Raw genomic sequence first — 27364 nt, forward strand, 5'->3', positions numbered from 1 at the left:
GGCATTGTGCAGTATGTATAGGAGTTTAGGCATTACTACCATCTTTAGCAAATTAACCCTTCCAACAACTGACAAATGTAGCTTGTTCCAGGCATCCACCTTGGCTCTCAATTTTTTAAGGAGAGGCCATAAGTTCACCTGTATGTATTTTTCTACTGGCAGAGATATCTGGATACCTAGATATTTAAATTCGTCCACATTCTTCAATTTGTTAGCCCCAGTATCCTCATTTGTCCAGGCTACTTCCCCATCCACCTTAAAGAGGCTCGATTTAGACCAATTAATGGTCAGTCCCGAAACTTCTCCAAATTTCTCTATTATCTGCATGGCATGATCCAATGAGGCTGATGGATCCCCCAAGAAAAGTAATAAATCGTCAGCATAAAGAGCTATTTTCTCCTCTAAATGCCCATACTTAAATCCATGGATCTCCTTTGATTTCCTAATGGCCGCCGCCAGAGGCTCTATTGCAATAGCAAATAGGAGCGGCGATAGTGGGCAGCCCTGTCTCGTTCCCCGGTGCAACTCAAACGCTGAGGAGGTCATACCGTTAACTCCAACTTTAGCAGTAGGCCTATTATACAACAGCTGCACCCACTTTACAAACCGTGGGCCAAAACCCATATGCTGCAACACTTTCCACAGATACCCCCACTCAACACTATCGAACGCTTTCTGGGCATCTAGCGAAGCGATCACCCTCCGGCCAGGGTTGTCAGGCGGCAACTGTAGATTAAGATATAATCTCCTGATATTAGCAGCTGTCGACCTATTGGCCATGAACCCTGATTGGGCCATATGGATTAGGTTAGATATAACTCCAGTCAGCCGGTTTGACAACACCTTAGCCAGAAGCTTCACATCCGCTGTTAATAACGAGATGGGTCTATATGAGTCTGGAAGCCTCGGATTTTTATCCTCCTTAGGAATTACTACTATTATTGCTTCTCTCATAGATTCAGGCAATACACCTTCCCCCTCCGTCACCTCAAAGACTTTCAATAGTTTGGGTAATAGGATTTCTTCTAACTGTTTATATAAATTTCAACTGGTAGCCCGTCTGCTCCCGGTGCCTTGTCATTGCTCATGCCATGTAGAGCGTCCTCCAGTTCATCAATAGTAATAGGTGACTCCAGTTTATCTCTATCCGCCACAGACAACACCGGAAGCTCACCTCGCTCAAGAAATGAGTCCACCTCTTCCACCCTCATCTCTCCGCTAGAAGAATATAGCGTGCGATAGAAATCTTTAAAGACCCCAAGGATCTCCTCAACCTCAGTGACCTGTGTCCCCTCCACCGTGTCCATACCATACACAAATGAACTACTCCTTTGAGCTGCAGCTATGACCGATAATAGATGACCAACTTTTTCCCCCTCCTCATAAAAATGCAATTTTTGGAATGCCTGCTTCCTTACCGCCTTCTCCAAAAGCATCTTATTAACCTGTTCATGCGCCTGCCTAAGATTTTGCTTCGCGTCCGTAGTAGTACCCCGGATTGCTTCCAGCTCTGCCTTATCTAAGGCCTCCAGGCTATCTTTCTCATCCTGCCTCGTCTGTGTTTTACGTTTACAGATATCCCTGAACAGGAGCCCCCTGAGGTATGCCTTCATCGCATCCCATACAACCAGCGGACCAGTGCTACCCTCGTTGTGGATAAAGAAATCCCCAAGATCCCGTTCTATATTCCCCATATTAATATGACGGATCCATGCTGGATGAAGCTTCCACTCTCCCCTCCTTCCCCCTGTCAGGGTCCCCCGTCGTATGGACACTAGAATTGGGCTATGATCTGAAATCACTCTTGTCAGATATTGCACGTCGCTTATCATTGCATCCATCAGATCACTAGCTAGAGCCATGTCAATACGGGACAGAGTGTTATGCGAAGCCGAATAACAAGAGAAGCAGGATACCCTCCCATTCCTCACTCGCCAGGCATCCACCATTCCAAGTTCCCCAATAAGAGTGCCAAACGAAGTCATACAACTATCCTGGATACCTGGAGGTCTACTACTCCTATCCCAGTACAGATCTATCACATTATTGAAGTCCCCCACCAGTAAAAAAGGGATTACTCCCCCCTTCTCAGAGAACTCCCTTATCTCCCTTAGTTTGGTGCACTTATATGGAGGTGGTATATATATTGCAGCTATACACATGAGTCTGCCAAATATTTTACACTTGACGGCCACACACTGTCCCTCTTTATCCACATACACTTCTATCTCTTCATATTGCACAGAGCTATGGATCAGCAGTGATACACCCCTTGCATAGTTGGAAAAGGTGGAGTGATAGGCCTTCTGCACCCATCTCCTATTTAAAACATGTGTTGTCTCCTTTGTTAGATGCGTTTCTAGTAGACATATTACTGACGGGTTCTGGTCTTGAACATATTTAATTAATGCCGCTCTCCTAGACCTATCTGATAACCCTCTAATATTCCAACTCAACACCTTAATTCTATCCCCCATTATCCCACCCAGTAAAACCATCAAACCTTGTAGTATCTCCCCATGCTGCCTTTACCCTACCCCTTTCCCCCCTCCCCCCCTGCTCCCCCTCCCCTCCTACTCCCCACCACTTCCTGTTTTCGAGTACTCCCGTGAAGCATCGGGTTTTCCAAACCTGGTCCATAATCCCTACTAAATTCCCCCCTACCTCCCTCGCCTTCCCCTCTTAGATACATTTTAAAACTCGTCCCTTTTCCAACAATTCTCCACTCCCCCCCTTTCTATGTATAATCATATTCCACTCAACCAATATAACAGTAAAATGGCGAACAGTAATCAAACTGGAATCTCAAATTGTAAATACCACCACCGCGCCTAATTAGGCAGTCCCCATGTTCTGTGAAGCTCACATCAAACCCTTCGCATTCCCCCTGCATACTACCTCAATCCCAAAGGGAAGGAGGAAAAAACAAGAAGGGTCCCCTGTAAGCTCCTAAGGATGTTGTAGAGCCTCAGCCGGCCTTCTCCAACACACTGCAGATTCAGACAGTCAGCTCATTCCTTCAAACGGATCCGCTTTTCGTTTGCGTCCAACCACTGCATGGCTTCCTCTGGAGTTGTAAAAAAGTGCACCCGCTCCAACGCCGTCACTCTTAGCTTTGCTGGGAACATCATTGAGTATTGCACCCCCATCTCTCTCAGGCGCCTCTTTACTCCTGTAAAAGTCATACGTAGCTTTTGAACAGAAATGGAGTAGTCCGGGTATATGGAAATTCTCTCGCCGTCAATCAGAAGATCCTCCATGTCTCTTGCCTTTCGCAGTATAGTGTCCCTGTCTCTGTAGTTGAGGAGCTTGGCTAGCATAGTGCGAGGGCCCCTGCCTGCTGGTTGTGGCTGCATCGGGACTCTGTGTGCACGTTCCACAGCATAGAGCTTGGATAAGACATTAGCACCCATTTTCCCCCTGAGCCAGTCTTCTACATATTCAGTGGGGTTTCTTCCTTCCGCTTTCTCAGGGATGCCGACAATTCGGATGTTATTTCTTCTAGAGCGGTTCTCTAAATCATTTTTTGCCATGATTTCAGCTATCTGCTGTGCAAATGTTTTTTCAGACTTTTGTAGTTTTGTAATATGATCCTCTGTTATCCCCACTCTCTCCTCTACAGCCGTTGTTCTCAGATCGGCTTTCTTGAGGTCTTTCTTAATGTCAGCAACCTCTGCCTGTAATCCCTTAACTTGCTTCGTCAGAGTAGTCAGAGCCTCTTTACAAAAAGACACACCACTGCAAAAACGTCCTTTAAAGTGGGGTTTTCTGGAGCCTCCTGTGCACTATGTGCTTTCTCCACTTCTCCTGTCTTATCTTGCTGCTTTTCACCATCCCCCATCTCATCAGAGCTGGCATTATCTTCTCCCTCCTCACCTCTGTTATCTATATGCTGAAGTGATTTCTCTGAAGTCCGGGCAAATTTCTCCAGCCTTGCAGCGACCTGCATCCTCTCCTGACAGGCTGCATTAACTTTCTCAGCTTCCTGCCTTATCATGGCACCATCTTGAGAGCTGGGGACTTTCCCCGCCTCCATTATCTTTTTGCCTGTGACGGACCATGGCACCTCTCTGCATCCACCAGACTCACTCCAGATAAGTCCTCACCACCTTATCTTCCTGACAGCTGGCTGAGGCAGTGATAACAGCAGTATTCAGGGATTTATCAAGGGAGTTTGCAGGAGAGCTCCACAAACACGTCTCTTCACATTGCCGTCCAGGCCACGCCCCCCCCCCCATGACGGCACCCTTACATTCCCTCCCTGCACTTGGGGGTTGCTAGTTTGCTTCCCTTTTCACTCCTCTTCACTGGGCGGTTATGGTGGCGGGATATGTTTTTTAACGATGTTCCTTATTTCGGAGGTCCTGTCATGCTCGGTAATCAACTGATGCGGGGAGAGATGCCGCCCCTTTTCTTTGTCGCTCCATTGGGAGACCCAGACAATTGGGTGTATAGCTTCTGCCTCCGGAGGCCACACAAAGTATTACACTTTAAAAAGTGTAACCCCTCCCCTCTGCCTATACACCCTCCCGTGCATCACGGGCCCATCAGTTTTTATGCTTTGTGTTGGAGGCACACATTCACACAATGCTCCACATTTTAGTCAGCAGCAGCTGCTGATTATATCGGATGGAAGAAAAGAGGGCCCCTAACAGGGCCCCCGCCATGCTCCCTTCTCACCCCACTGAGTCGGCGGTGTTGTTAAGGTTGAGGTACCCATTGCGGGTACACAGGCTGGAGCCCACATGCCGTTTTCCTTCCCCATCCCTTAGGGGCTCTGGGTGAAGTGGGATCCATAACCGGTCATCCAGGCACTGGGACCGGGCTCCCTCCGCAGCCCCTGGGGGAATCTGCTGGACAGGAGACTGAGTATCGTCAGGGACAGGCCCCTGCATCTACAGGTACTCTGTGTCCCCTTTGGGACGGCGCATGGAGCACCTTGGCCTCAGACGCTGCAGCGACTGCGGTGTTGATTTTTGACCGGGACTACCGCGCCGACCGTGCCTGCTTGCCGGCCGCGGTTTTTACTTTAGTCCCCGGCTTTTGCGGCCTAGTGCATGAAACTCCCGCCCCCGGGCCTGCCAGTCAGGGGTAAGGGCGGGACGGTCGGTCTGACGCCGACAGTGAGGGCTGGAGCACACGTAGCTGTCCTCCTCCCCCCTCACTAATCACTCTGGGGCACCAGATTCCCGCACTTTTGTAAGTTACGCCCACGGCTCCCTCCTCCCCTGTGAACGCCGACAGCCATGTTTTAACACATTCTGCCGGTGGAGGACTTCTGGCAACAGCTCTGGGAGACCCGAGGCAGGGAATCTGGTGGCCACACACCGCTGGAGCGGTCGGTAAGCCACACCGGTTACCCGGTGCTGGTCCCCCTAGAGTGCTGAACTGTATATAGATACATTATATTTGTATACATTTTCCGGTTCGGCTGTACCATTAGCTTGTGGCTACATACCCTCGGTGATCACGCTCCTGGGAGACAACAGCATGTCGTTCACAAGGAGCAAGGGTACCTGTACCTCTTGTGCGGCTATGCTACCTGCAGGTTCCACCTACCCTCACTGTGAGCAATGCTCGGGCACTGGGGCACTCGCTCAGCCGGAGCCTGAGACACTAGGGGGTCCCTCGGCCCAGGTAGAACTGCCGGCTCCCCCTGTCCAGATAGCAGGGACAGAGTTTGCCGTTTTAGCTGACAAACTCTGAGTCGCTTTCACATTCCATGACTCAGTCTATGGATAAATGGTCTGCTAAGTTTCTAGAGGCTTTGCAGTCCAGACCGGCCCTTACACAGGCCCCGGGCACTGCGGGATCACCCCCAGGCCCCTCTCGGTCTGCGACGAAGCGTGCTCCTGGTGTGGCCTCTAGTTATTACGTGGAGGACTCCGGCACGGACCGCAGTCCCAGACCAGCTAAGCGGGCTCGCTTAGAATCTTCCCCGACTTCATCACGCTGTTCGGGGTCTCAGCTTGAGGATTACATAGAGGATGAGACGGAGGTCGCAGCCCAGGACTCTGACCCTGACGTTGCTCTCAATCTTGATACACCTGAAGGGGACGCCATAGTAAATGACCTTATAGCGTCCATCAACCAGGTGCTAGATCTTTCTCCTCCAACTCCGCTTGTAGAGGAGTCGGCTTCACAACAGGAGAAACACCAGTTTAGGTTTCCTAAACGTACTCGGAGTGCTTTCTTCGATCACTCTAACTTCAGAGATGCTGTCCAGAAGCACAGGGCTTTCCCGGACAAGCGCTTTACTAAACGCCTTAATGACACACGTTGCCCCTTCCCCTCTGACTTGGTTAAGGGTTGGGCTCAATGTCCCAAGGTGGATCCTCCAGTCTCTAGACTGGCGGCTAGATCCGTAGTAGCAGTGGCTGACGGTGCATCGCTCAAGGATGCCACGGACAGGCAGATAGAGCTCCTACTCAAATCCATCTATGAAGCCATAGGCGCGTCTTTTGCCCCAGCCTTTGCAGCAGTGTGGGCACTCCAGGCTATCTCAGCTTGTCTGAGATTAATGCGGTCACCCGTACAGCTGCGCCACAAGTAGCATCTCTGACCTCTCAGGCGTCAGTATTTGCAACAGGATAGAGTTCAGCTCTCGTCCTCTGACTTGCTTTTTCAGAACATCTCCGCCCCCCGAGCGAACCGTTGCGCTTTTTCAGGCGGTGGACACTCTGAAGTCAGGAGTGGTGATCCCTGTTCCCCTTCAGGAACGCGGTCGCGGTTTTTACTCCAACCTGTTCGTGGTGCCAAAAAAGGACGGCTCATTCCGTCCCGTTTTGGACCTCAAATTGCTCAACAGACATGTGAGAACCAGGCGGTTTCGCATGGAATCCCTTCGATCGGTCATCGCTTCGATGTCCCAAGGAGACTTCCTAGCATCAATCGACATCAAAGATGCCTATCTCCATGTGCCGATCGCTCCAGAGCATCAACGCTTCCTGCGTTTCGCCATTGGGGACGAACACCTTCAGTTTGTGGCACTGCCTTTCGGCCTGGCGACAGCCCCACGGGTCTTCACCAAGGTCATGGCATCCGTTGTAGCGGTCCTACATTCTCAGGGCCACTCGGTGATCCCTTACCTAGACGATCTCCTAGTCAAGGCACCCTCCCGGGTGGCTTGTCAACACAGTCTGACCGTTGCTCTGGAGACTCTCCAGAGGTTCGGGTGGATCATCAATTTTCCAAAGTCAAAATTGACTCCGACCCAGTCACTGACTTACCTCGGGATGGAGTTTCATACTCTCTCAGCGATAGTCAAGCTTCCGCTGCAAACAGGGGTGCAATCTCTTCTTCAGGCCCAGTCGCACCCCTTGAGGCGCCTCATGCACTTCCTGGGGAAGATGGTGGCAGCAATGGAGGCAGTTCCATTTGCGCAATTTCATCTGCGTCCACTCCAATGGGACATTCTCCGCAAATGGGACAAGAGATCGGCGTCCTTAGACAGGAACGTCTTTCTCTGGCAGCCAAGACCTCTCTTCAGTGGTGGCTTCTCCCCACTTCTGTCGAAAGGAAAATCCTTTCTGCCCCCATCCTGGGCTGTGGTCACCACGGACGCGAGCCTGTCAGGGTGGGGAGCGGTTTTTCTCCACCACAGGGCTCAGGGAACCTGGACTCCGGTAGAGTCTTCCCTTCAGATCAATGTTCTGGAGATAAGGGCAGTGTATCTAGCCCTATTGGCTTTCCATCGGTGGCTGGAGGGCAGGCAGATCCGTATCCAGTCGGACAACGCCACTGCCGTCGCATACATCAACCACCAAGGCGGCACTCGCAGTCGTCAAGCCTTCCAGGAAGTCCGGCGGATTCTGCAGTGGGTGGAAGCCACAGCCTCCACCATCTCCGCAGTTCACATCCCGGGCGTAGAAAACTGGGAAGCAGATTTTCTCAGTCGTCAGGGCATGGATGCGGAGGAATGGTCTCTGCACCCAGAAGTGTTTCGAGAGATCTGTCGCCGCTGGGGAACGCCGGACGTCGATCTCATGGCGTCACGGCACAACAACAAAGGTCCGGCATTCATGGCACGGTCTCAGGATCACAGAGCTCTGGCGGCGGACGCGTTAGTTCAGGACTGGTCGCAGTTTCGACTGCCTTATCTGTTTCCTCCTCTGGCGATGCTGCCCAGAGTGTTACGCAAGATCAGGTCCGACTGCCGTCGCGCCATTCTCGTCGCTCCAGACTGGCCGAGGCGGTCGTGGTACCCGGATCTGTGGCATCTCACGGTGGGTCAACCGTGGGCGCTTCCAGACCGCCCAGACTTGCTGTCACAAGGGCCATTTTTCCATCTGAATTCTGTGGCCCTCAACCTGACTGTGTGGCCATTGGCTCCTAGCGTCTTCAGGGTTATCTCAGGATGTCATTGCCACCATGAGACAGGCCAGGAAGCCAACGTCCGCCAAGATCTATTACAGGTCTTGGCAAATCTTCTTATCCTGGTGCTCTGATAACGGTTGTCCTCCATGGCCGTTTGCCTTACCCACTTTTCTTTCATTCCTTCAATCCGGAATGGACAAGGGTTTGTCACTCGGCTCTCTCAAGGGCCAAGTATCTGCGCTCTCCGTATTTTTTCAAAAGCGCCTAGCCAGGCTTCCGCAGGTCCGCACGTTCCTGCAGGGAGTTTGCCACATAGTCCCACCTTACAAGCGTCCGCTGGAACCCTGGGATCTTAACAGGGTGCTAACGGCTCTTCCGAAACCACCTTTCGAGCCGCTGCGGGATGTCTCTTTATCACGTCTTTCGCAAAAAGTGGCCTTTCTAGTGGCAGTCACTTCTCTTCGGAGAGTGTCAGAGCTTGCAGCGCTGTCATGCAAAGCCCCCTTCCTGGTGTTTCACCAGGATAAGGTGGTTCTGCGTCCGGTCCCGGAATTTCTCCCTAAGGTGGTATCTCCTTTTCATCTCAATCAGGATATCTCCTTACCTTCATTTTGCCCTAATCCAATTCACCAATGTGAAAAGGATTTGCACTCTTTGGATCTGGTGAGAGCACTCCAGCTCTACGTGTCTCGCACGGCGCCCCTGCGCCGTTCAGATGCGCTCTTTGTCCTTGACGCTGACCAGCGTAGGGGTTCGCAGGCTTCCAAGTCAACCTTGGCTCGGTGGATCAAGGAACCGATTCTCGAAGCCTACCGTTCTTCTGGGCTTCCGCTTCCTTCAGGGCTGAAAGCCCATTCTACCAGAGCCGTGGGTGCGTCCTGGGCATTGCGGCACCGGGCTACGGCTCAGCAGGTGTGTCAGGCAGCTACGTGGTCTAGTCTGCACACTTTCACGAAACACTATCAAGTGCATACCTATGCTTCGGCAGACGCCAGTCTAGGTAGGCGAGTCCTTCAGGCGGCGGTTGCCCACCTGTAAGAGGAGGGCCGTTTCGGCTCTTTTTATTGAGGTATTCTTTTACCCACCCAGGGACTGCTCTTGGACGTCCCAATTGTCTGGGTCTCCCAATGGAGTGACAAAGAAGGGAATTTTGTTTACTTACCGTAAATTCCTTTTCTTCTAGCTCCTATTGGGAGACCCAGCACCCGCCCCTGTGCCCTTCGGGCTGTTTGTTCTTTTGTGTACACATGTTGTTCATGTTGAATTGTTCTTTTGGTTCATGGTTTTCAGTTCTCCGAACATCCTTCGGATTGAATTTACCTTAGACCAATTCATAAGTTTTCTCCTTCCTGCTTTTGCACCAAAACTGAGGAGCCCGTGATGCACGGGAGGGTGTATAGGCAGAGGGGAGGGGTTACACTTTTTAAAGTGTAATACTTTGTGTGGCCTCCGGAGGCAGAAGCTATACACCCAATTGTCTGGGTCTCCCAATAGGAGCTAGAAGAAAAGGAATTTACGGTAAGTAAACAAAATTCCCTTCTTCTCTACCGGAAGCAGTCTCCACAGGCATTTCACAGAATTTTAGCCTTTTCGTGTGGCCAGCCTAAGGCATCCCTGTGCAATAGTCAAGATGCTGATTAGACAGCATATGCCCCACCTGTGAGGTGGATGGATTATCTCTGCAGAGAACTGATCACTAACACAGATTTAGATAAATTTGTAAACAATATTTAAGAGAAAAAGGCTTTTTTTTTTTTTTTTTTCTTTAGTTCATAGAAAGTCTTAAGGGTACTTTACACGCTGCGGTATCTGTACCGATATCGCTAGTGCGCGTACTCTCCCCCGTCGGTTGTGTCACGGGCAAATCGCTGCCCATGGCGCACAACATCGCTAACACCCGTCACACGGACTTACCTTCCCTGCGACGTCGCTCTGGCTGGCAAACCGCCTCCTTTCTAAGGGGGCGGTTCGTGCGGCTTCGCAGCGACATCACAAGGCAGCTGTCCAAGCCGGCCAACCTCCTTCCTTCCTCATTGCCAGTGGACGCAGGTAAGGAGATGTTCGTCGTTCCTCCAGTGTCACACAGCGATGTGTGCTGCCGCAGGAACGACTAACAACCTCGTACCTACAGCAGCAACGATATTAAGGAAAGGAGCAACGTGTCAACAAGCAACGATTTTTCACGTTTTTGCACTTGTTGATCGTCGCTCATTGGTGTCACACGCTGCGATGTCGCTAACTGCGCCGGATGTGTGTCACTAACGACGTTGGGAGAAAATGTAAGACTTCCCTATCTTACCCCCCTCCCCCCCCCCCTTCCCCCCAAGTACTCAACTGCTTTAACTTTTATTGGATGCTTTGTTTGAGAATCCCAATTGCATGCTGGGCTAATCAAATGAGACCTCATCGGGGAGCGGAGGCTTCACCCACTATCGCCATCCTGAAATGAAGAGTCATCACCGCAATCTGTTTCAGGGATTGAGCTAGTCCCTGCGCTGAACATGAGTTTATTGTAAGTTACGACACGTGCTCAGTAGGAGTGCCATGTTCACTGTGTGATGGTACTTTAAATGCATAGTGCCAGTGCACTCCACAGGTTCTGATGAGGAGTGACGAGCCGGCAACTGAGTACAATGTCAGTGTGCATTGTAAAAGGAAAAAACAGAGACCAGCCCCACTCCCGATGGTGAATTCTGTTTGAGGCGCAGCTGGTCTCTGTTTGCCTGATTTCTCTTTACAATGCACACTGCCAGTGCATGCACACTGCCAGACTGCCGCCCCCCCGTAAGTATTCATCCTCTCCTAGTTTGAAGTTTCACCTCTTGAATCCTCTTTAAATATTGGGGAATTGCATGAAAAGTGATTCCTAAATAACAAGAAAAAAAAATAAAGCTTGGCTTTGCTGGTGATGGTGTGGTGGTTTGCATGGTGTGTAAATTTTTTTTTTTTTTTTATTTTTTTTTGTTTAGTCTTGCATTGACGCTCACGAGAAGGACATGGAATTATCATTTGCCATCCAGCGCAGTAAAGACATTGTGTGCGGGATCTGCATGGAGGTGGTTTACGAGAAAACAAACCCAAGCGAGCGACGTTTCGGCATCCTGTCCAACTGCAGTCACTCCTACTGCCTGAAGTGCATCCGCCGGTGGAGGAGCGCCAAGCAGTTTGAGAGCAAGATCATTAAGTGAGTGGGTATTTGCCTATGTTGCTGCTGGGTTACGCCAGTGATGATGGAGCCTTTGTGATACTGACTTTTAAACAAGGTCATGTATAAAATGACACATTTCTGGCATACCCTTTAAGTGCCCCCATAATTAAGCACCCCCAACCCCAACTTTTATCCGAAGTCACACATTTCAAGTACCGTATTTTTTTTCATTTTATAAGACGCACTGGATTATAAGACTCACTCCAAATTTAGGCGGAAAAAAATCTGGTCTGTCTTATAATGTAGTGGTGTCTTACTGGAGGGGAAGAGGGGGGGGGGGGGGTCGTCTTTATCGGTGATGGCTGTCCCAGAAACTGTTGGCGGTTCAGACTTCAAATAATGGTGTCTGGAGATTGTGGGTATGCTGATGAAGCGCTTGGCTCAAGAGATTATCTGCGCCAGCGTGCCTCCAACCCATTGATTTCCCAGCAGTGGACATAAGGAAAATGGCACCCGGAGGTGGCGCGTGCGCAGATGAGATCTGTTTGTGATTGAGTTATCAGCTCAATGACAAGCCGAGATTGCACCTGCGCACACGCCACCTTTGGGCGCCATTTTCCTTAAATATGCCGCTGGGAGATCAATGTGTCAGAGGCGGCACATGCGCAAATGAGATTTTGAGCGGAGTGCTCAATCTGCGCACGCGCGTACTCCGGGCACCATTATTTTAAGCCCCAGCATAGCCCTTGCGATACCCCCTCTCCACCATATTTCCAACCAAATTTTTGAGAGGAAAAGCGCGTCTTATAATCCGAAAAATACGATATTTGGGAAATTTTTAATTTCTGCAAAGCTGTAGGCCCTGGTCCAGCTTTTGTGAAATAACAACTCCCCCCCCCCCCCCCATCCTAATATACAAGCATGGCCATGACACTCTTATCAGGGCTTGCTGGAAGTTGTAGTTCCTCAGCAAGCTGGATAGCCAGAGTTGACTTCTAGGCAGTGCTGCTGTCCCTTTTTGGCTGTGAATCGTTTGGTCACTGCTACATGTCTTATGACTGGACCCCTTGATTTTTTTTGGCCTCCATCGGAATAAATGAAACCACTGATCCACAGGATCGTAAATCAGTCCCCATCAGTTACACTCCTTTTAGACACTTGAACCATCCAGCAGAGTATCTGCTCGGATCAACGTAAAACCTAATGTGACTTATCAAGAAAAGCCGATTAGGAGGGAACACTTCCGCCGGAATAATGCAGCGAGCGCATTAACCTGACCTGTCCTAATAATCCAGGGAAGATCCTTCCACCTCGGGTGACCGGAGCTGGCATCGTCCCTTTTTAAACTTGCAGCCTATAAGTGTGTGACCCAGTCTGACTGGTCGGGTCCCCATACTGAGGACATTACGGTAATATGAGGCATTACTGACTGACATTGTTGTTTGCTTCTGCGCAGATCGTGTCCCGAATGCCGCATTACATCAAATTTCGTCATTCCAAGCGAATACTGGGTGGAGGAGAAGGAGGACAAGCAGAAGCTGATCCAGAAGTACAAAGAGGCCATGAGGTAGTGTCCGTCGCCCTGTAGATTACTATGTAATGGCATATTGGGAGGTTAGGCTATAATTCATGATGGGTCTGATCTCCGTGATCCTCGCCAATCCTGAAAATAAAAAGCCAGAGGCGAAATTTTTTTTTTTTTTAGTTCTGCAGCCCTTTGCATAGGCAAATAGTGGAGCACTCTGCTTACCCGTCTGTGCAGAGAAATACGGCCATCCCCATATATTCGTATGGAACTGTTGTAGTTCCTCTGTACAGTGGTGGCCAGGATACTGCTGTGCAGGTAAAAAAAAAAAATTGAAGGCTATGTGCACACGCTGCAGTTTTTCTTGTAGATTTTAATGCTATGTGCGCACAGTGCGTTTTTCGGGTGCGGATTTGGCCTCAAAACTGCATGACTTTGCTTCCCCAGCAAAGTCTGAGTTTTCAATTTTGCTGTCCGCACACAACTTTTTTTTTTTTTTTTTTTTTTTTTTTAAGCTGCGTTTTTGAGCTTGAAAAAAAAATGGACATGTCAATTCTTTCCTGCGTTTTCCCCCATGCAGTGCATTGGAAAAACGCAGAGATCAAAAACGCACCAAATCGCGGTAAAAACGCATGCGTTTCTTTTTCGCTCTATTGGGAGACCCAGACAATTGGGTGTATAGGCTATGCCTCCGGAGGCCGCACAAAGTACTACACTTAAAAGTGTTAAGCCCCTCCCCTTCTGCCTATACACCCCCCGTGCTCCCACGGGCTCCTCAGTTTTTTGCTTTGTGCGAAGGAGGCAGACATGCACAGCACAGCTCCACAGATTAGTCAGCAGCAGCTGCTGACTATGTCGGATGGAAGAAAAGTGGGCCCATATAGGGCCCCCAGCATGCTCCCTTCTCACCCCACTCTTGTCGGCGGTGTTGTTAAGGTTGAGGTATCCATTGCGGGTACGGAGGCTGGAGCCCACATGCTGCTTTCCTTCCCCATCCCCCTCTGGGCTCTGGGTGAAGTGGGATCTTATCGGTCTCCAGGCACTGAGACCGTGCTTCATCCACAACTCCTGTGGAGCCTGATGGATAGGAGCCGGGTACCGTTCAGGGACATGGCCCTGCATCTTGGAGGTATTCTGTATCCCTGTGGGGACCGCGCACGGCATCACCTCAGCTTTGCTGGGTGTGCTAGTGCACCGGGGACCGCGGCGCTGACCGGGTCTATATGTGCCATTACACACTCAGCGTCGCTGAGTGTGTTTATATGTAGGGGCTACCGCACTAACCGCCGCTGCCATGGGAGACTGCGGCGCGGCTGGGACTTTCACGCCGGCCGCGCTTTTACGGCGGCCGCGTTTATTACTAGAGTCCCCGGCTTGCTTGCGGCCTAGTTTCCTTTTCTCCCGCCCTCAGCCCTGACAGGCAGGGGAAGGGCGGGACGCTGCAGAGCGAGCAGCACTGAGGGCTGGAGTATGATTTATATACTCCACCCCCCTCACTGTGCGCAGTGTGAGCACCAGTTCCCGCTCTTTCTGAGCCACGCCCCCAGCTCCCTCCTCTCGTCAGGACGCCGCAGCCATTCCTGTCAGCTCCTCGGACGCTGCAGAGGGGGACAAATCCTGGGAGACCCAGACACGGTCTCTGGTGGCCTCACAACCGCTTTAGGCGGCTGGTAAGCAGCACCTGTTGGTGCTAGCCCCATTGTGCTGTAGTATATTGGTACATTATTTGTGTATTGTATATACTTTACATTGTATGAGCACAGTTCATTCTGGCTATATACCCTATTGTGTTACTCAGGGAAAACTATAGCATGGCGCCCACAAAAGGCAGGGGTGCCAAAACACAGGCTTATTATGCTGCCTGCGCCGCTTGTAAGACCCCACTACCGGCAGGTTCCACTGACCCTCATTGTGTGCAGTGTTCGGCCCCTGTGACACTTCTTCAGCCGGAGCCTATGCTAAGAGTGGCCCAGGGGGAGCCACCTGTTAACACTGTCCAGGTGACGGGGACTGAGTTTGCAAAACTCTGAGACTATGGCTAAGATACTAGAAGCCTTGCAGTCCAGGCCGGTATCTCAGCAAAGGGACTCTGGTGAATCATTGTTCCCTGGCCCCCCTCAGTTGGACCTTCTTTGTCCTCCCGGGGTATCTCATACATCCCAGACTGAGGGTTCTGACTTAGACCCCAGCCCCAGATCGACTAAGCGGGCTCGCTTAGAATTTCCCTCGACATCATATTGTTTAGGGTCTCAGCGGGGGGAATCTCTGGTTGATGATGCGGAGCCAGCTGATCAGGATTCGGATCCTGAGAGCGCTCTCAATCTTAATACTCCAGACGGGGATGCCATAGTGAACGATCTTATTGCGTCCATCCATCAGTTGCTGGATATTTCTCCTTCAGCCCCTCCGGCGGAGGAGTCAGCTTCGCAGCAGGAGAAATTTCGTTTCAGGTTCCCCAAGCGTACACAGAGTATGTTTTTAGACCACTCTGATTTCAGAGAGGCAATCCAGAATCACCATGCTTGTCCAGATAAGCGTTTTTCTAAGCGCCTTAAGGATACACGTTATCCTTTCCCCCCGGACGTGGTTAAAGGTTGGACTCAATGTCCCAAAGTGGATCCTCCAATCTCCAGACTGGCGGCTAGATCCATACTTGCAGTGGAAGATGGGGCCTCGCTCAAAGATGCCACTGACAGGCAGATGGAGCTCTGGTTGAAATCCATCTACGAAGCTATCGGAGCTTCTTTTGCCCCAGCATTCGCAGCCGTATGGGCGCTGCAAGCTATCTCAGCAGGTCAAGCGCAAATTGAAGCAGCCACATGCACTGCCGCGCCACAAGTGGCATCCATTACCACCCAGACCTCGGCAATTGCGTCTTACGCTATTAATGCTGTCCTGGACTCTGTGAGCCGTACGGCGGTTGCGGCCGCCAATTCGGTGGTACTCCGCAGGGCCTTGTGGCTACGGGAATGGAAGGCAGATTCTGCTTCCAAAAAGCGCTTAACCAGTTTGCCAATTTCTGGCGACAGGCTGTTTGGCGAGCGCCTGGATGAAATCGTCAAACAATCCAAGGGAAAGGACACATCCTTACCCCAGCCCAAACAGAACATCCTCCAACAGAGGAGAGGGCAGTCGAGGTTTCGGTCCTTTCGGGGCGCGGGCAAGGCCCAATTCTCCTCGTCCAAAAGGTCTCAGAAAGAACAAAGGAACTCTGATGCATGGCGGTCTAAGTCACGTCCTAAAAAGACCATTGGAGGCACCGCTAACAAAGCGGCTTCCTCATGACTTTCGACCTCCTCTAGTAGCATCCTCGGTCGGTGGCAGGCTCTCCCGCTTTTGCGACACCTGGCTACCACAAATAAAAGACCGCTGGGTGAGAGACATTCTGTCTCACGGTTACAAGATAGAGTTCACCTCTCGTCCCCCGACTCGATTCTTCAGGTCCTCTCCGCCTCCCGAGCGAGCCGAGGCTCTTCTGCAGGCGCTGGGCACTCTGAAGGCAGAAGGAGTGGTGGTCCCTGTTCCTCTTCAGCAACAGGGCCACGGTTTTTACTCCAACTTGTTTGTGGTCCCAAAGAAGGACGGGTCCTTCCGTCCAGTCCTGGACCTGAAACTTCTCAACAAACACGTAAAGACCAGGCGGTTCCGGATGGAATCCCTCCGCTCCGTCGTCGCCTCAATGTCTCAAGGAGATTTCCTTGCATCGATCGATATCAAAGATGCTTATCTCCACGTTCCGATTGCCCCAGAGCACCAGCGCTTCTTGCGCTTCGCCATAGAAAACGAACACCTACAGTTCGTGGCACTGCCATTCGGCCTGGCAACAGCCCCACGGGTTTTCACCAAGGTTATGGGTACTGTAGTTGCGGTCCTCCATTCTCAGGGTCACTCGGTGATCCCGTACTTGGACGATCTGTTGATCAAGGCACCCTCTCAAGAGGCATGCCAACACAGCCTCGACGCTACCCTGGAGACTCTCCAGAGTTTCGGGTGGATCATCAATTTTCCAAAGTCAAATCTGACACCGGCCCAATCGCTGACATACCTTGGCATGGAGTTCCATACCCTCTCAGCGATAGTGAAGCTTCCGCTGATCAAGCAGCAGTCACTACAGAAAGGGGTACAATCTCTCCTTCAAGGCCAGTCATTCCCCTTGAGGCGCCTCATGCACTTCCTGGGGAAGATGGTGGCAGCAATGGAAGCAGTCCCTTTCGCGCAGTTTCACCTGCGTCCCCTTCAATGGGACATCCTACGCAAATGGGACAGGAAGCCGACGTCCCTCGACAGGACCGTCTCCCTCTCTCAGGCGACCAAAGCCTCCCTTCGGTGGTGGCTTCTTCCCACTTCATTATCGAAGGGGAAATCCTTCCTACCCCCATCCTGGGAAGTAGTCACGACGGACGCGAGTCTGTCAGGGTGGGGAGCGGTTTTTCTCCACCACAGGGCTCAGGGTACGTGGACCCGGCAAGAGTCCTCGCTTAAGATCAATGTTCTGGAAATACGGGCAGTGTATCTTGCCCTGAAAGCGTTCCAGCAGTGGCTGGAAGGCAAGCAGATCCGAATTCAGTCGTACAATTCCACAGCGGTGGCATACATCAACCACCAAGGCGGCACACGCAGTCGACAAGCCTTCCAGGAAGTCCGGCGGATTTTGATGTGGGTGGAAGCCACGGCCTCCACCATATCCGCAGTTCACATCCCAGGCGTAGAAAACTGGGAAGCGGATTATCTCAGTCGCCAGGGCATGGACGCAGGGGAATGGTCCCTTCACCCGGACGTGTTTCAGGAGATCTGTTGCCGCTGGGGGGTGCCGGACGTCGACCTCATGGCGTCCCGGCACAACAACAAGGTACCAATGTTCATGGCACGGTCTCAAGATCCCAGAGCTCTGGCGGCAGACGCCTTAGTTCAGGATTGGTCGCAGTTTCAGCTCCCTTATGTGTTTCCTCCGCTGGCACTGTTGCCCAGAGTGTTACGCAAGATCAGGGCCGACTGCCGCCGCGTCATCCTCGTCGCTCCAGACTGGCCGAGGCGGTCGTGGTACCCGGATCTGTGGCATCTCACGGTCGGCCGACCGTGGGCACTACCAGACCGACCAGACTTGCTATCTCAAGGGCCGTTTTTCCATCTGAATTCTGCGGCCCTCAACCTGACTGTGTGGCCATTGAGTCCTGGATCCTAGCGTCTTCAGGGTTATCTCAAGAAGTCATTGCCACTATGAGACAGGCTAGGAAACCAACGTCCGCCAAGATCTATCACAGGACGTGGAAAATTTTTGTCGTGGTGCTCTGCTCAGGGTTTTTCTCCCTGGCCATTTGCATTACCTACTTTTCTGTCCTTCCTTCAATCTGGACTGGAAAAGGGTTTGTCGCTGGGCTCCCTTAAGGGACAAGTTTCGGCGCTCTCTGTGTTTTTCCAGAAGCGCCTAGCTAGACTTCCACAGGTACGCACGTTCCTGCAGGGAGTTTGTCACATCGTTCCACCTTACAAGCGGCCGTTAGAACCCTGGGATCTAAACAGGGTGCTGATGGTTCTTCAGAAACCACCTTTCGAGCCAATGAGAGATATCTCCCTCTCACGACTTTCGCAGAAAGTGGTTTTTCTAGTAGCAGTCACTTCTCTTCGGAGAGTGTCTGAGCTAGCAGCGTTGTCGTGCAAAGCCCCTTTTCTGGTGTTTCACCAGGACAAGGTGGTTCTACGTCCGGTTCCGGAATTTCTTCCTAAGGTGGTATCCCCCTTTCATCTCAATCAGGATATTTCCTTACCTTCTTTTTATCCTCATCCAGTTCACCAATGTGAAAAGGATTTGCACTTGTTAGATCTTGTGAGAGCACTCAGACTCTACATTTCTCGTACGGCGCCCCTGCGCCGCTCGGATGCACTCTTTGTCCTTGTCGCTGGCCAGCGTAAAGGATCACAGGCTTCCAAATCAACCCTGGCTCGGTGGATAAAGGAGCCAATTATCGAAGCTTACCGTTCGGCTGGGCTTCCGGTTCCCTCAGGGCTGAAGGCCCATTCTACCAGAGCCGTGGGAGCGTCCTGGGCTTTGAGGCACCAGGCTACGGCTCAACAGGTGTGTCAGGCGGCTACCTGGTCGAGCCTGCACACTTTCACGAAGCACTATCAGGTGCATACCTATGCTGCGGCGGATGCCAGCCTAGGTAGACGAGTCCTTCAGGCGGCGGTTGCCCACCTGTAGGAAAGGGCCGTTTTACGGCTCTCTTACAAGGTATTATTTTACCCACCCAGGGACTGCTTTTGGACGTCCCAATTGTCTGGGTCTCCCAATAGAGCGAAAAAGAAGGGAATTTTGTTTACTTACCGTAAATTCCTTTTCTTCTAGCTCTAATTGGGAGACCCAGCACCCGCCCCTGTTTTTTTGTGTACACATGTTGTTCATGTTGAATGGTTTTAGTTCTCCGATATTCCTTCGGATTGAAGTTACTTTAAACCAGTTGATAATTCTTTCTCCTCCTTCTTGCTTTTGCACCAAAACTGAGGAGCCCGTGGGAGCACGGGGGGTGTATAGGCAGAAGGGGAGGGGCTTAACACTTTTAAGTGTAGTACTTTGTGCGGCCTCCGGAGGCATAGCCTATACACCCAATTGTCTGGGTCTCCCAATTAGAGCTAGAAGAAAAGGAATTTACGGTAAGTAAACAAAATTCCCTTTTCGACGCGGGTGCGTTTTTAGCGGTCAAAAAAACGCAGTGTGCAAACTTAGCCTAAGGCTATGTGCGCACGCTGCATTTTTGTGCGTTTTTGGCCACTACAAACGCACCTGCGTCAAAACGCAAGCGTTTTTACTGCGATTTAGTGCGTTTTTGGCTGCGTTTTGCTGCGTTTTTGATCTCTGCGTTTTGCTGCGTTTTTCCAATGCATTGCATGGGCAGAAAACGCAGAAAAACGCAGGAAAGAATTGACATGTCCATATTTTTTTTTCTTTTTTTTTCAAGCTCAAAAACGCAGCTTAAAAAAAAGTTGTGTGCGGACAGCAAAAATGAAAACTCATAGACTTTGCTGGGGAAGCAAAGTCATGCAGTTTTGAGGCCAAAAACGCACCCGAAAAACGCACTGTGCGCACATAGCCTAATACTGCAAGGAAAAACTGCATCCCAGCAAAGTCGGAGAATCCTGAATTGCTGTGCACATGCTGCTTCTTTTTTCCCCTTGCAGATTTTTGTGTGTGTGTGTTTCCTTCAGATATAATCCACTGCAGTGCTTGTGCTCAATCACTACAATGGATTATATCTGTCAGCGCTGCACTCTCAGCACTGCACTGACACTTCGCCTCACACACCATGCATCCGACATGGTGTGTGAGGCGATCCATAGCTCAGTAACCAAAGGTCATCTTGGTGACAATCCAGGGTTGCCCTGGCAGTGATCAGGTCCCTGTGATCACATTACAAAGACCCGAGAGGTAAGCAATAGGGATGATCGAATATCTCAAATATTCGGCTTCGCAAATTTTTTCCGAAAAAGTCGCCACTATTCGCGAATATTCGATGCGCAATGTAAGTCTATGGAAAACCCGAATAACAACTATTTGGGCTTCCCATAGACTTGCATTGCGCATCGCATATTCGCATAACTGTGACCTATTCATCGAATTTTCGCGAAGCCGAATAATTGAGGTATTCAATCATCCCTAGTAAGCAATGAATCTCCCTGCCTCCTGAATGCTGCAATTGGGTTAAACTGCTGGGAGCGGTGGTAGTGAGCCGAGTTCCAGCTGAAACATCAGCCTCAGTCCCGGCGGTGATTGCAGGGGTACTGCAGAGGAACCCCCACAATCACCATGACTTAAAAATAAATGCGTTGTTTTTTTTTTTTTTTTTCTCCCCTTCTTAAACATGCAGTTCTGTGTACAGAAAATCTGCTACGTGGGCACATACCCTAAGGATCAATGTGGGTTCCTGGGGTCGGATATTTGTAAAAATGGCATATTCTAAGACAAATACCCCTTTAATGGGAACTTGGTACAAATCAGGTTGGAAAGTTTGCAGCCTGCTCGGCAAGTTTAGAGCTAGCCTATAAAGCCGCAGGGCTCGTAAAAGATCAGTTGGGAGCTACAACCTACAATAGCCCTCAGTCCAGTAGACCACTGCACAACCAGCTCTGTCCTCACCTATTGTACCATCACCCATTTCCTGTAGAGTGTGAGCCCTCGCGGGCAGGGTCCTCTCTCCTCCTGTAGACTGTGAGCCCTCGCGGGCAGGGTCCTCTCTCCTCCTGTAGACTGTGAGCCCTCGCGGGCAGGGTCCTCTCTCCTCCTGTAGACTGTGAGCCCTCGCGGGCAGGCTCCTCTCTCCTCCTGTAGAGTGTGAGCCCTCGCGGGCAGGCTCCTCTCTCCTCCTGTAGAGTGTGAGCCCTCGCGGGCAGGCTCCTCTCTCCTCCTGTAGGCTGTGAGCCCTCGCGGGCAGGCTCCTCTCTCCTCCTGTAGGCTGTGAGCCCTCGCGGGCAGGCTCCTCTCTCCTCCTGTAGGCTGTGAGCCCTCGCGGGCAGGCTCCTCTCTCCTCCTGTAGGCTGTGAGCCCTCGCGGGCAGGCTCCTCTCTCCTCCTGTAGGCTGTGAGCCCTCGCGGGCAGGCTCCTCTCTCCTCCTGTAGGCTGTGAGCCCTCGCGGGCAGGCTCCTCTCTCCTCCTGTAGGCTGTGAGCCCTCGCGGGCAGGCTCCTCTCTCCTCCTGTAGGCTGTGAGCCCTCGCGGGCAGGCTCCTCTCTCCTCCTGTAGGCTGTGAGCCCTCGCGGGCAGGCTCCTCTCTCCTCCTGTAGGCTGTGAGCCCTCGCGGGCAGGCTCCTCTCTCCTCCTGTAGGCTGTGAGCCCTCGCGGGCAGGCTCCTCTCTCCTCCTGTAGGCTGTGAGCCCTCGCGGGCAGGCTCCTCTCTCCTCCTGTAGGCTGTGAGCCCTCGCGGGCAGGCTCCTCTCTCCTCCTATACCAGTCTGTTTTGTACTGTTAATTATTGTTGTACGTATACCCTCTTTCACTTGTAAAGCGCCATGGAATAAATGGTGCTATAATAAATGGGGATGAGCGATCTGCTCTGTGCGCCCAACAAGGATTTTGATGCTTGGTAGTCCATTTGAGTATAATGGAAGTCAATGGGGATCTCAAGGTTTTTGTTTTTTGTTTTTTGGGGGGGGGAGGGATCCTCGAGTTTGCCATTGACTTCCATTATACTCAAATCGACTTCCGAGCATTAAAATCCTCGTTAGACGCACCGAGCACTTTGCTCACCCCTACTGATCCGTCATATACTCCTGATACTTGTGATAGGATGCGCCGCCTCTTGATTTCTGGCACATCGGTAATTTTTTTTTTTTTTCATTTCTCCTCTAGCAACAAATCCTGTCGGTATTTTGACGAGGGACGTGGCACCTGCCCATTCGGAGGCAACTGTTTCTACAAACACGCATACCCTGATGGCCGTATAGAAGAACCACAGCCCCGGCAAAAAGGGGGGATGTCTACTAGATACCGGGTGAGTGTTCATACTGCTCTTCTGGTGGATGAATGCATACAGGATCAAACATGGCTGCTTTTTGCCACCACCCTTCTCCAAGGGTTCTGTTTAGTGGTGCTGCTCAAACACCTGGAGCCAAGCTTCATATAGGAAGCTTCGGCTTCTCCGTCTCCATTTTCTTATTGCAAGAAGTGTTGCTTTAAGAGGGGAGACCTTTGTATATTTTTACGCTGTAATACCTTGTGACCCCCTTTAAGTTATCACCTATGGCATGGATAGATAATGACTACCAGATCAGTGGTGGTCTGACCATGGAGAGCGCCTTCAATCGCAAACTTTTGGGGACTTCTGTACCATATAAACCCATCAACGCCGCAGATAATTAGTAATTTCAAGCTACCAGTAGGTTTCCAACTCGTCTTGTAGTCAATTAAAATGGGTTCTCAGCAGCACAGAGTATTTCAGGATAGAATTGTCCTTTTACAAGATTGATTTTTAGTAATTGAAACAAGTTCATTGCCTTTTAAGTTTACTTTTATTTTCTAATCTCTCCGTATCTTTAGCCCCCGCGTAGGAACCGGTTTTGGGACTTCGAGGAGCGCGAGGGCAGCGACCCTTTTGACGATGACGAAGAAGTAATGACCTTTGAACTGGGCGAAATGCTCCTAATGCTGTTGGCAGCAGGCGCCGACGAAGACCTAACAGACTCGGAGGACGAGTGGGACTTGTTCCATGAGGATCTGGACGATTTTTATGACCTGGACCTATAGCGCCAGTCAAAGAAAAGGAGTTTGGACTGTCTGGGCAGCTCCAGACAGTAGCTATTTCCTGTGGTGTTGTGGCAGTGCCTGTGTTTCTCCTAGGCAGGCCTATCAATTCCAGGTGCTGTTGTAATAATTTTTATCCTGATGTCTGTCTCTTTTCCCCTCCTTTTTCCTCCCCAGAGTGTTTGTTTCTCTGTTTCAAGGTATAAAAAAATGAAATGAAATAAAGAAAAAAAAAAAAAATAAAACTACACAAAAGTATAAAATCTAGAACCATGTGCAGACTGCGGTTTATATCTCCGGGCCGGCGCTATGGCCCTGCACCAGTAGAGGGCGCCAACTCATTAGATTTGAAAGTGATTTTTCGTTTCACCCCAAGTTTGTCGGCCTCCTCCCCCCCCCCCGACTTGTCCTCTACATCAGCTGAACTTGGTGGTTTTTAGTCGTATTTTAAAACATTTTATATACAAAGTGTATGCAGCCGATGTATTTCCCTGGTTGCAGATTACAAAAACTGTTTAGTCTGATTCTAGAGCCCCGATTCATCATTTGTTTTTTTTTTTTTTTGTTTTGGGTTTGTCTTTTTTTTTTTTTTTTTTTTTCTTGGATTTGGGCTTTTGTCCTGTTTTCTTGGGCTTTGTCCTTTTTTTCTTGGGTTTGGGCTTTTGTCCTGTTTTCTTGGGCTTTGTCCTTTTTTTTTCTTGGGCTTTGTCCTTTTTTTTCTTGGGCTTTGTCCTTTTTTCTTGGGTTTGGGCTTTGTCCTTTTTTCTTGGGCTTTGTCCTTTTTTTCTTGGGTTTGGGTTTTGTCCTTTTTTCTTGGGCTTTGTCCTTTTTTCTTGGGTTTGGGTTTTGTCCTTTTTTCTTGGGCTTTGTCCTTTTTTTTTCTTGGGTTTGGGTTTTGTCCTTTTTTCTTGGGCTCTGTCCTTTTTTCTTGGGTTTGGGTTTTGTCCTTTTTTCTTGGGCTCTGTCCTTTTTTCTTGGGTTTGGGTTTTGTCCTTTTTTCTTGGGCTCTGTCCTTTTTTCTTGGGTTTGGGTTTTGTCCTTTTTTCTTGGGCTCTGTCCTTTTTTCTTGGGTTTGGGTTTTGTCCTTTTTTTTTTTTTTTTTTTTTTTTTTCTTCTCGTGGTATTTAGTTGCCCTTTTTCGTACCAAATGAATAAAAAATGGCTCGTGTCAGACATGAACTTGTTGCGAAAAAGTTATGGTAAAAAGGCAAAAAAGTTCTACTACAGGTACTCTAATATACACCAAGGAAGCGAAACTGGCGTGGATTTGCGCCAATTTTTGCGCATTGTTAGTCACAATTGATGAATCCAGGGTTAGGCATCTGGAATACTTGATAGGCTGCTCACAAAGGGGGAAAACAAAAAATAAGATGAACCACAAATAAAATAGATGGGATATTCCCATCTCCAAGAACCTATCCCAATATGTAGTAGGTGAAATAGTAATAACATCTACAAATACTTCTAATTAGAAATGTAGTATAGTTCTCCTGATTAGCTATGTTACTTACCTCATGTGCGGGGCATTGCAGGACCTTAAGATATTCATAGTTGCGTCCACTCACATAGTGACAGTTGCTTGTGGTTGTAACCAGGGATACCTAAGCTACTGCAATGCCCTGCACATGAGGTAAGTAACATACCTAATCAGGAGAACTATACTACATATGTAATGGGAGGTATTTGCTAATATTTATTATTCTGCCTACATTTTGGAAGGATTTTAGAGATGGAAATACTTCATTCATTTAGATGGATATCTATGTGCAGAGTCGAGGCCTAAATTTGCAGGGTTTGTTTGCAGTCATAGACTAGCATGGATTTGCAACAGTGTTTGTATACGTAAAATAACTGTTTCAAAATTATTTTGAATTTTTTTTTTTTTTTTTTTAATGTTTTGACTTATAGGTCTTGGTATGTGGGAACCCCTCAACACTAGCTAGAGCGGAGGGGCACAAGCATTCAGCTCAGCTCTTATCCACTCTCAATTGGCTTAAAGGGGTTGTCCATCTTTTGGACAGTCCCATGTGAATCCATGTGTTTCCCCTTAGTAAAGTGACACATATATTCCCCCCTCCAATACCGGTACTGGCTCTTCTCTTAATCGGTGCCGGCTTCTCTCTCTCCCTCTCCTACAGATGTGATTGACATTCGGAGGAGGTGAAGGAGCAGTCGCAGCTCTTGCTTCCTCCACATGTCTGAATGTTAGTGACAAAGGAGCTGGTGCTGATTGGCCACTGGGATCACATGACATAATGTCATGGGAGAACTAGTGCCACCACCGCTGGTACCACGCTGCAGGGGAGTACGATTCTTATTTTACTGGGGGGGAGCATGGAGACTCAAAGGATTGCACAACCCTTTTTAACAAAAGTCTGTGCAACCCAGCTTCAATATCGGAGGGGAATTCTTGGCCAAGTGGCTGCCCCTCTGTTCTAGTTATATGTGAGGGTCTCTGCACCTGGAACCTCGTCAATGAAAAATTCTGGCACATCTCTTCATGTGACACCAATCACAATGTAGAGACTCCTTTTTTTTTTTTTACTTAATTTAGCTAGTGATGCTCTACTGTATTGTTTCTTTAACAATTAAGCAATTTGATTATTCCCCTAGGGGGAAGGTTCATGCAACCAAATTGCAGAGAGATTCCCTAGGCTCTTATTGCTATGTTGTTGCGAACGACGTGCCTGTTTTGCCATGTGACTATTTTTCCCGGATAAGCAATCGTGGTCCTTCTCCTTATCGTTGCTGTGATTTTTTTTTTGCATTGACAAAGCAGTTCCTTCTCTTCTGCTGTATTGATGGGTCATCACTGCAGACGTGTTGATTCATGGCTGGGTCATCACCGTTGACGGCCAACTCCTCACTGCCTTTGGGGATCCGGCTGTCAATCAACATGATATCCGCTGTGACACCCTGTTGACAAAGCTGACTGGAAGAGAAAGAACTGCTCTGGCAATGCAACGTCCCAAGAATCAGGAAAATCTCTGCTTGGAGAGATCGTCACACAGTAGAAAAGGCAGGTATTTGGTACCCACCCGCTGAGACGTGTTAGTCCTGTAGGAAAAGGGTCTCGGCTAACCCTTTTAAGGCTATCTTTACGTTGCTCACTGCCGCAACGCATGAGAAGAGCCAATGATGCGTGAACGGACGCAACAGGACCAGCCCCACTTGCCTCAAGATGGTGCCATCGGTGCTGGAGATGACCCTTTATTAGTGGAGTAATGTTGCTAGCCCCCCCTTTTTTGTGTTTGGGGGTCACATACCTTTTTTTTTTTTTTGGCTTCCTTACTGGTACTGGCACCATCCATGACTTAGTTGCTCTGTGGATAGACTACATCAATATACAGCGTGAAACTGGTGGTCTCAACGTTTTCTGCTCTTCAGACTGCTGGGAGTTGTAGTTCCCTAAGCTCTACACGTCCAATACTACTTCCCTAACCATAGCAGGTGACAGGCGTCTTAGGTTTATAGGAATATTATTGTATATTGTCAGATTTATGTCCAGCCTGGAGGTCAATGGCCCGGTGCCAGGCTTGAGGAGCGGTAATGTCCCATTGGATTGATTTCCAGTTAAACAAGTTGGCAGCCTTTAAATGCCCGCAGCTGTTTCCTGTACCAAAGCCTCCAAGTGAAGGGGGGCACAAAATGTCATCTGCAAACTTTGCATCTTGAGTGTACTACAACTTCCAGCATGTCCTGACTGGCTATTGTGGTTGTAATCTCTCAATGTTAGAGGTGTATGGAATTTGTGAACTGTGTACTACAGCTCCCAGCATGCCTTGACTGGCTGTTGGGTTGTAGTTAGAGTTGAGTCGATTGCTAATAATCTGGGTCCGGCGGATCAGTGGCGGGTTGACAAGGAAGTCCGGATCCGATCCGGAATCCGGCCCAATATGTCAATGAGGAGCGGAATCCGGGGGGAGGGGGAACGGATCGTGCAGCTAGATATCCATGTCCGGCTCGGACCCGGATCTACCGCGCGGATCCGGATTTTTCAATTCCAGGTCCGCTCAACACTAGTTGTAGTCTTTCAATATTAGGTGTTTGGCTGCTCGAATAGATCTGGCAGAAAGTGTTTGAATTCCCTGCAGCGCCTCCACAGGCAAAACAAAGCATTACACACCACCCAGTTCTTATTTCGGCTA

The 27364-nt window shown here is 49.9% G+C and overlaps 1 protein-coding gene across 5 annotated transcripts in view; it reads left to right on the plus strand.

Annotated features, from left to right (window-relative positions):
• Positions 1 to 23486, plus strand: part of MKRN1 (makorin ring finger protein 1) — a 52640-nt gene extending 29154 nt beyond the window's left edge. For all 5 annotated transcript variants that reach the window (XM_075344161.1, XM_075344162.1, XM_075344163.1 and 2 more), the window contains 4 exons: positions 11286 to 11500; positions 12921 to 13031; positions 22326 to 22467; positions 23013 to 23486. In XM_075344161.1, the coding sequence (XP_075200276.1) occupies positions 11286 to 11500; positions 12921 to 13031; positions 22326 to 22467; positions 23013 to 23219 (675 nt within the window). In that variant the 3' untranslated portion in view covers positions 23220 to 23486. The remainder of the gene's footprint in view (positions 1 to 11285; positions 11501 to 12920; positions 13032 to 22325; positions 22468 to 23012) is intronic.
• The last annotated feature ends 3878 nt before the right edge of the window (positions 23487 to 27364 follow it).

This window comes from Anomaloglossus baeobatrachus, chromosome 4 (assembly GCF_048569485.1).
Source record: "Anomaloglossus baeobatrachus isolate aAnoBae1 chromosome 4, aAnoBae1.hap1, whole genome shotgun sequence".
In the NCBI taxonomy this organism is placed as follows: domain Eukaryota; kingdom Metazoa; phylum Chordata; class Amphibia; order Anura; family Aromobatidae; genus Anomaloglossus; species Anomaloglossus baeobatrachus.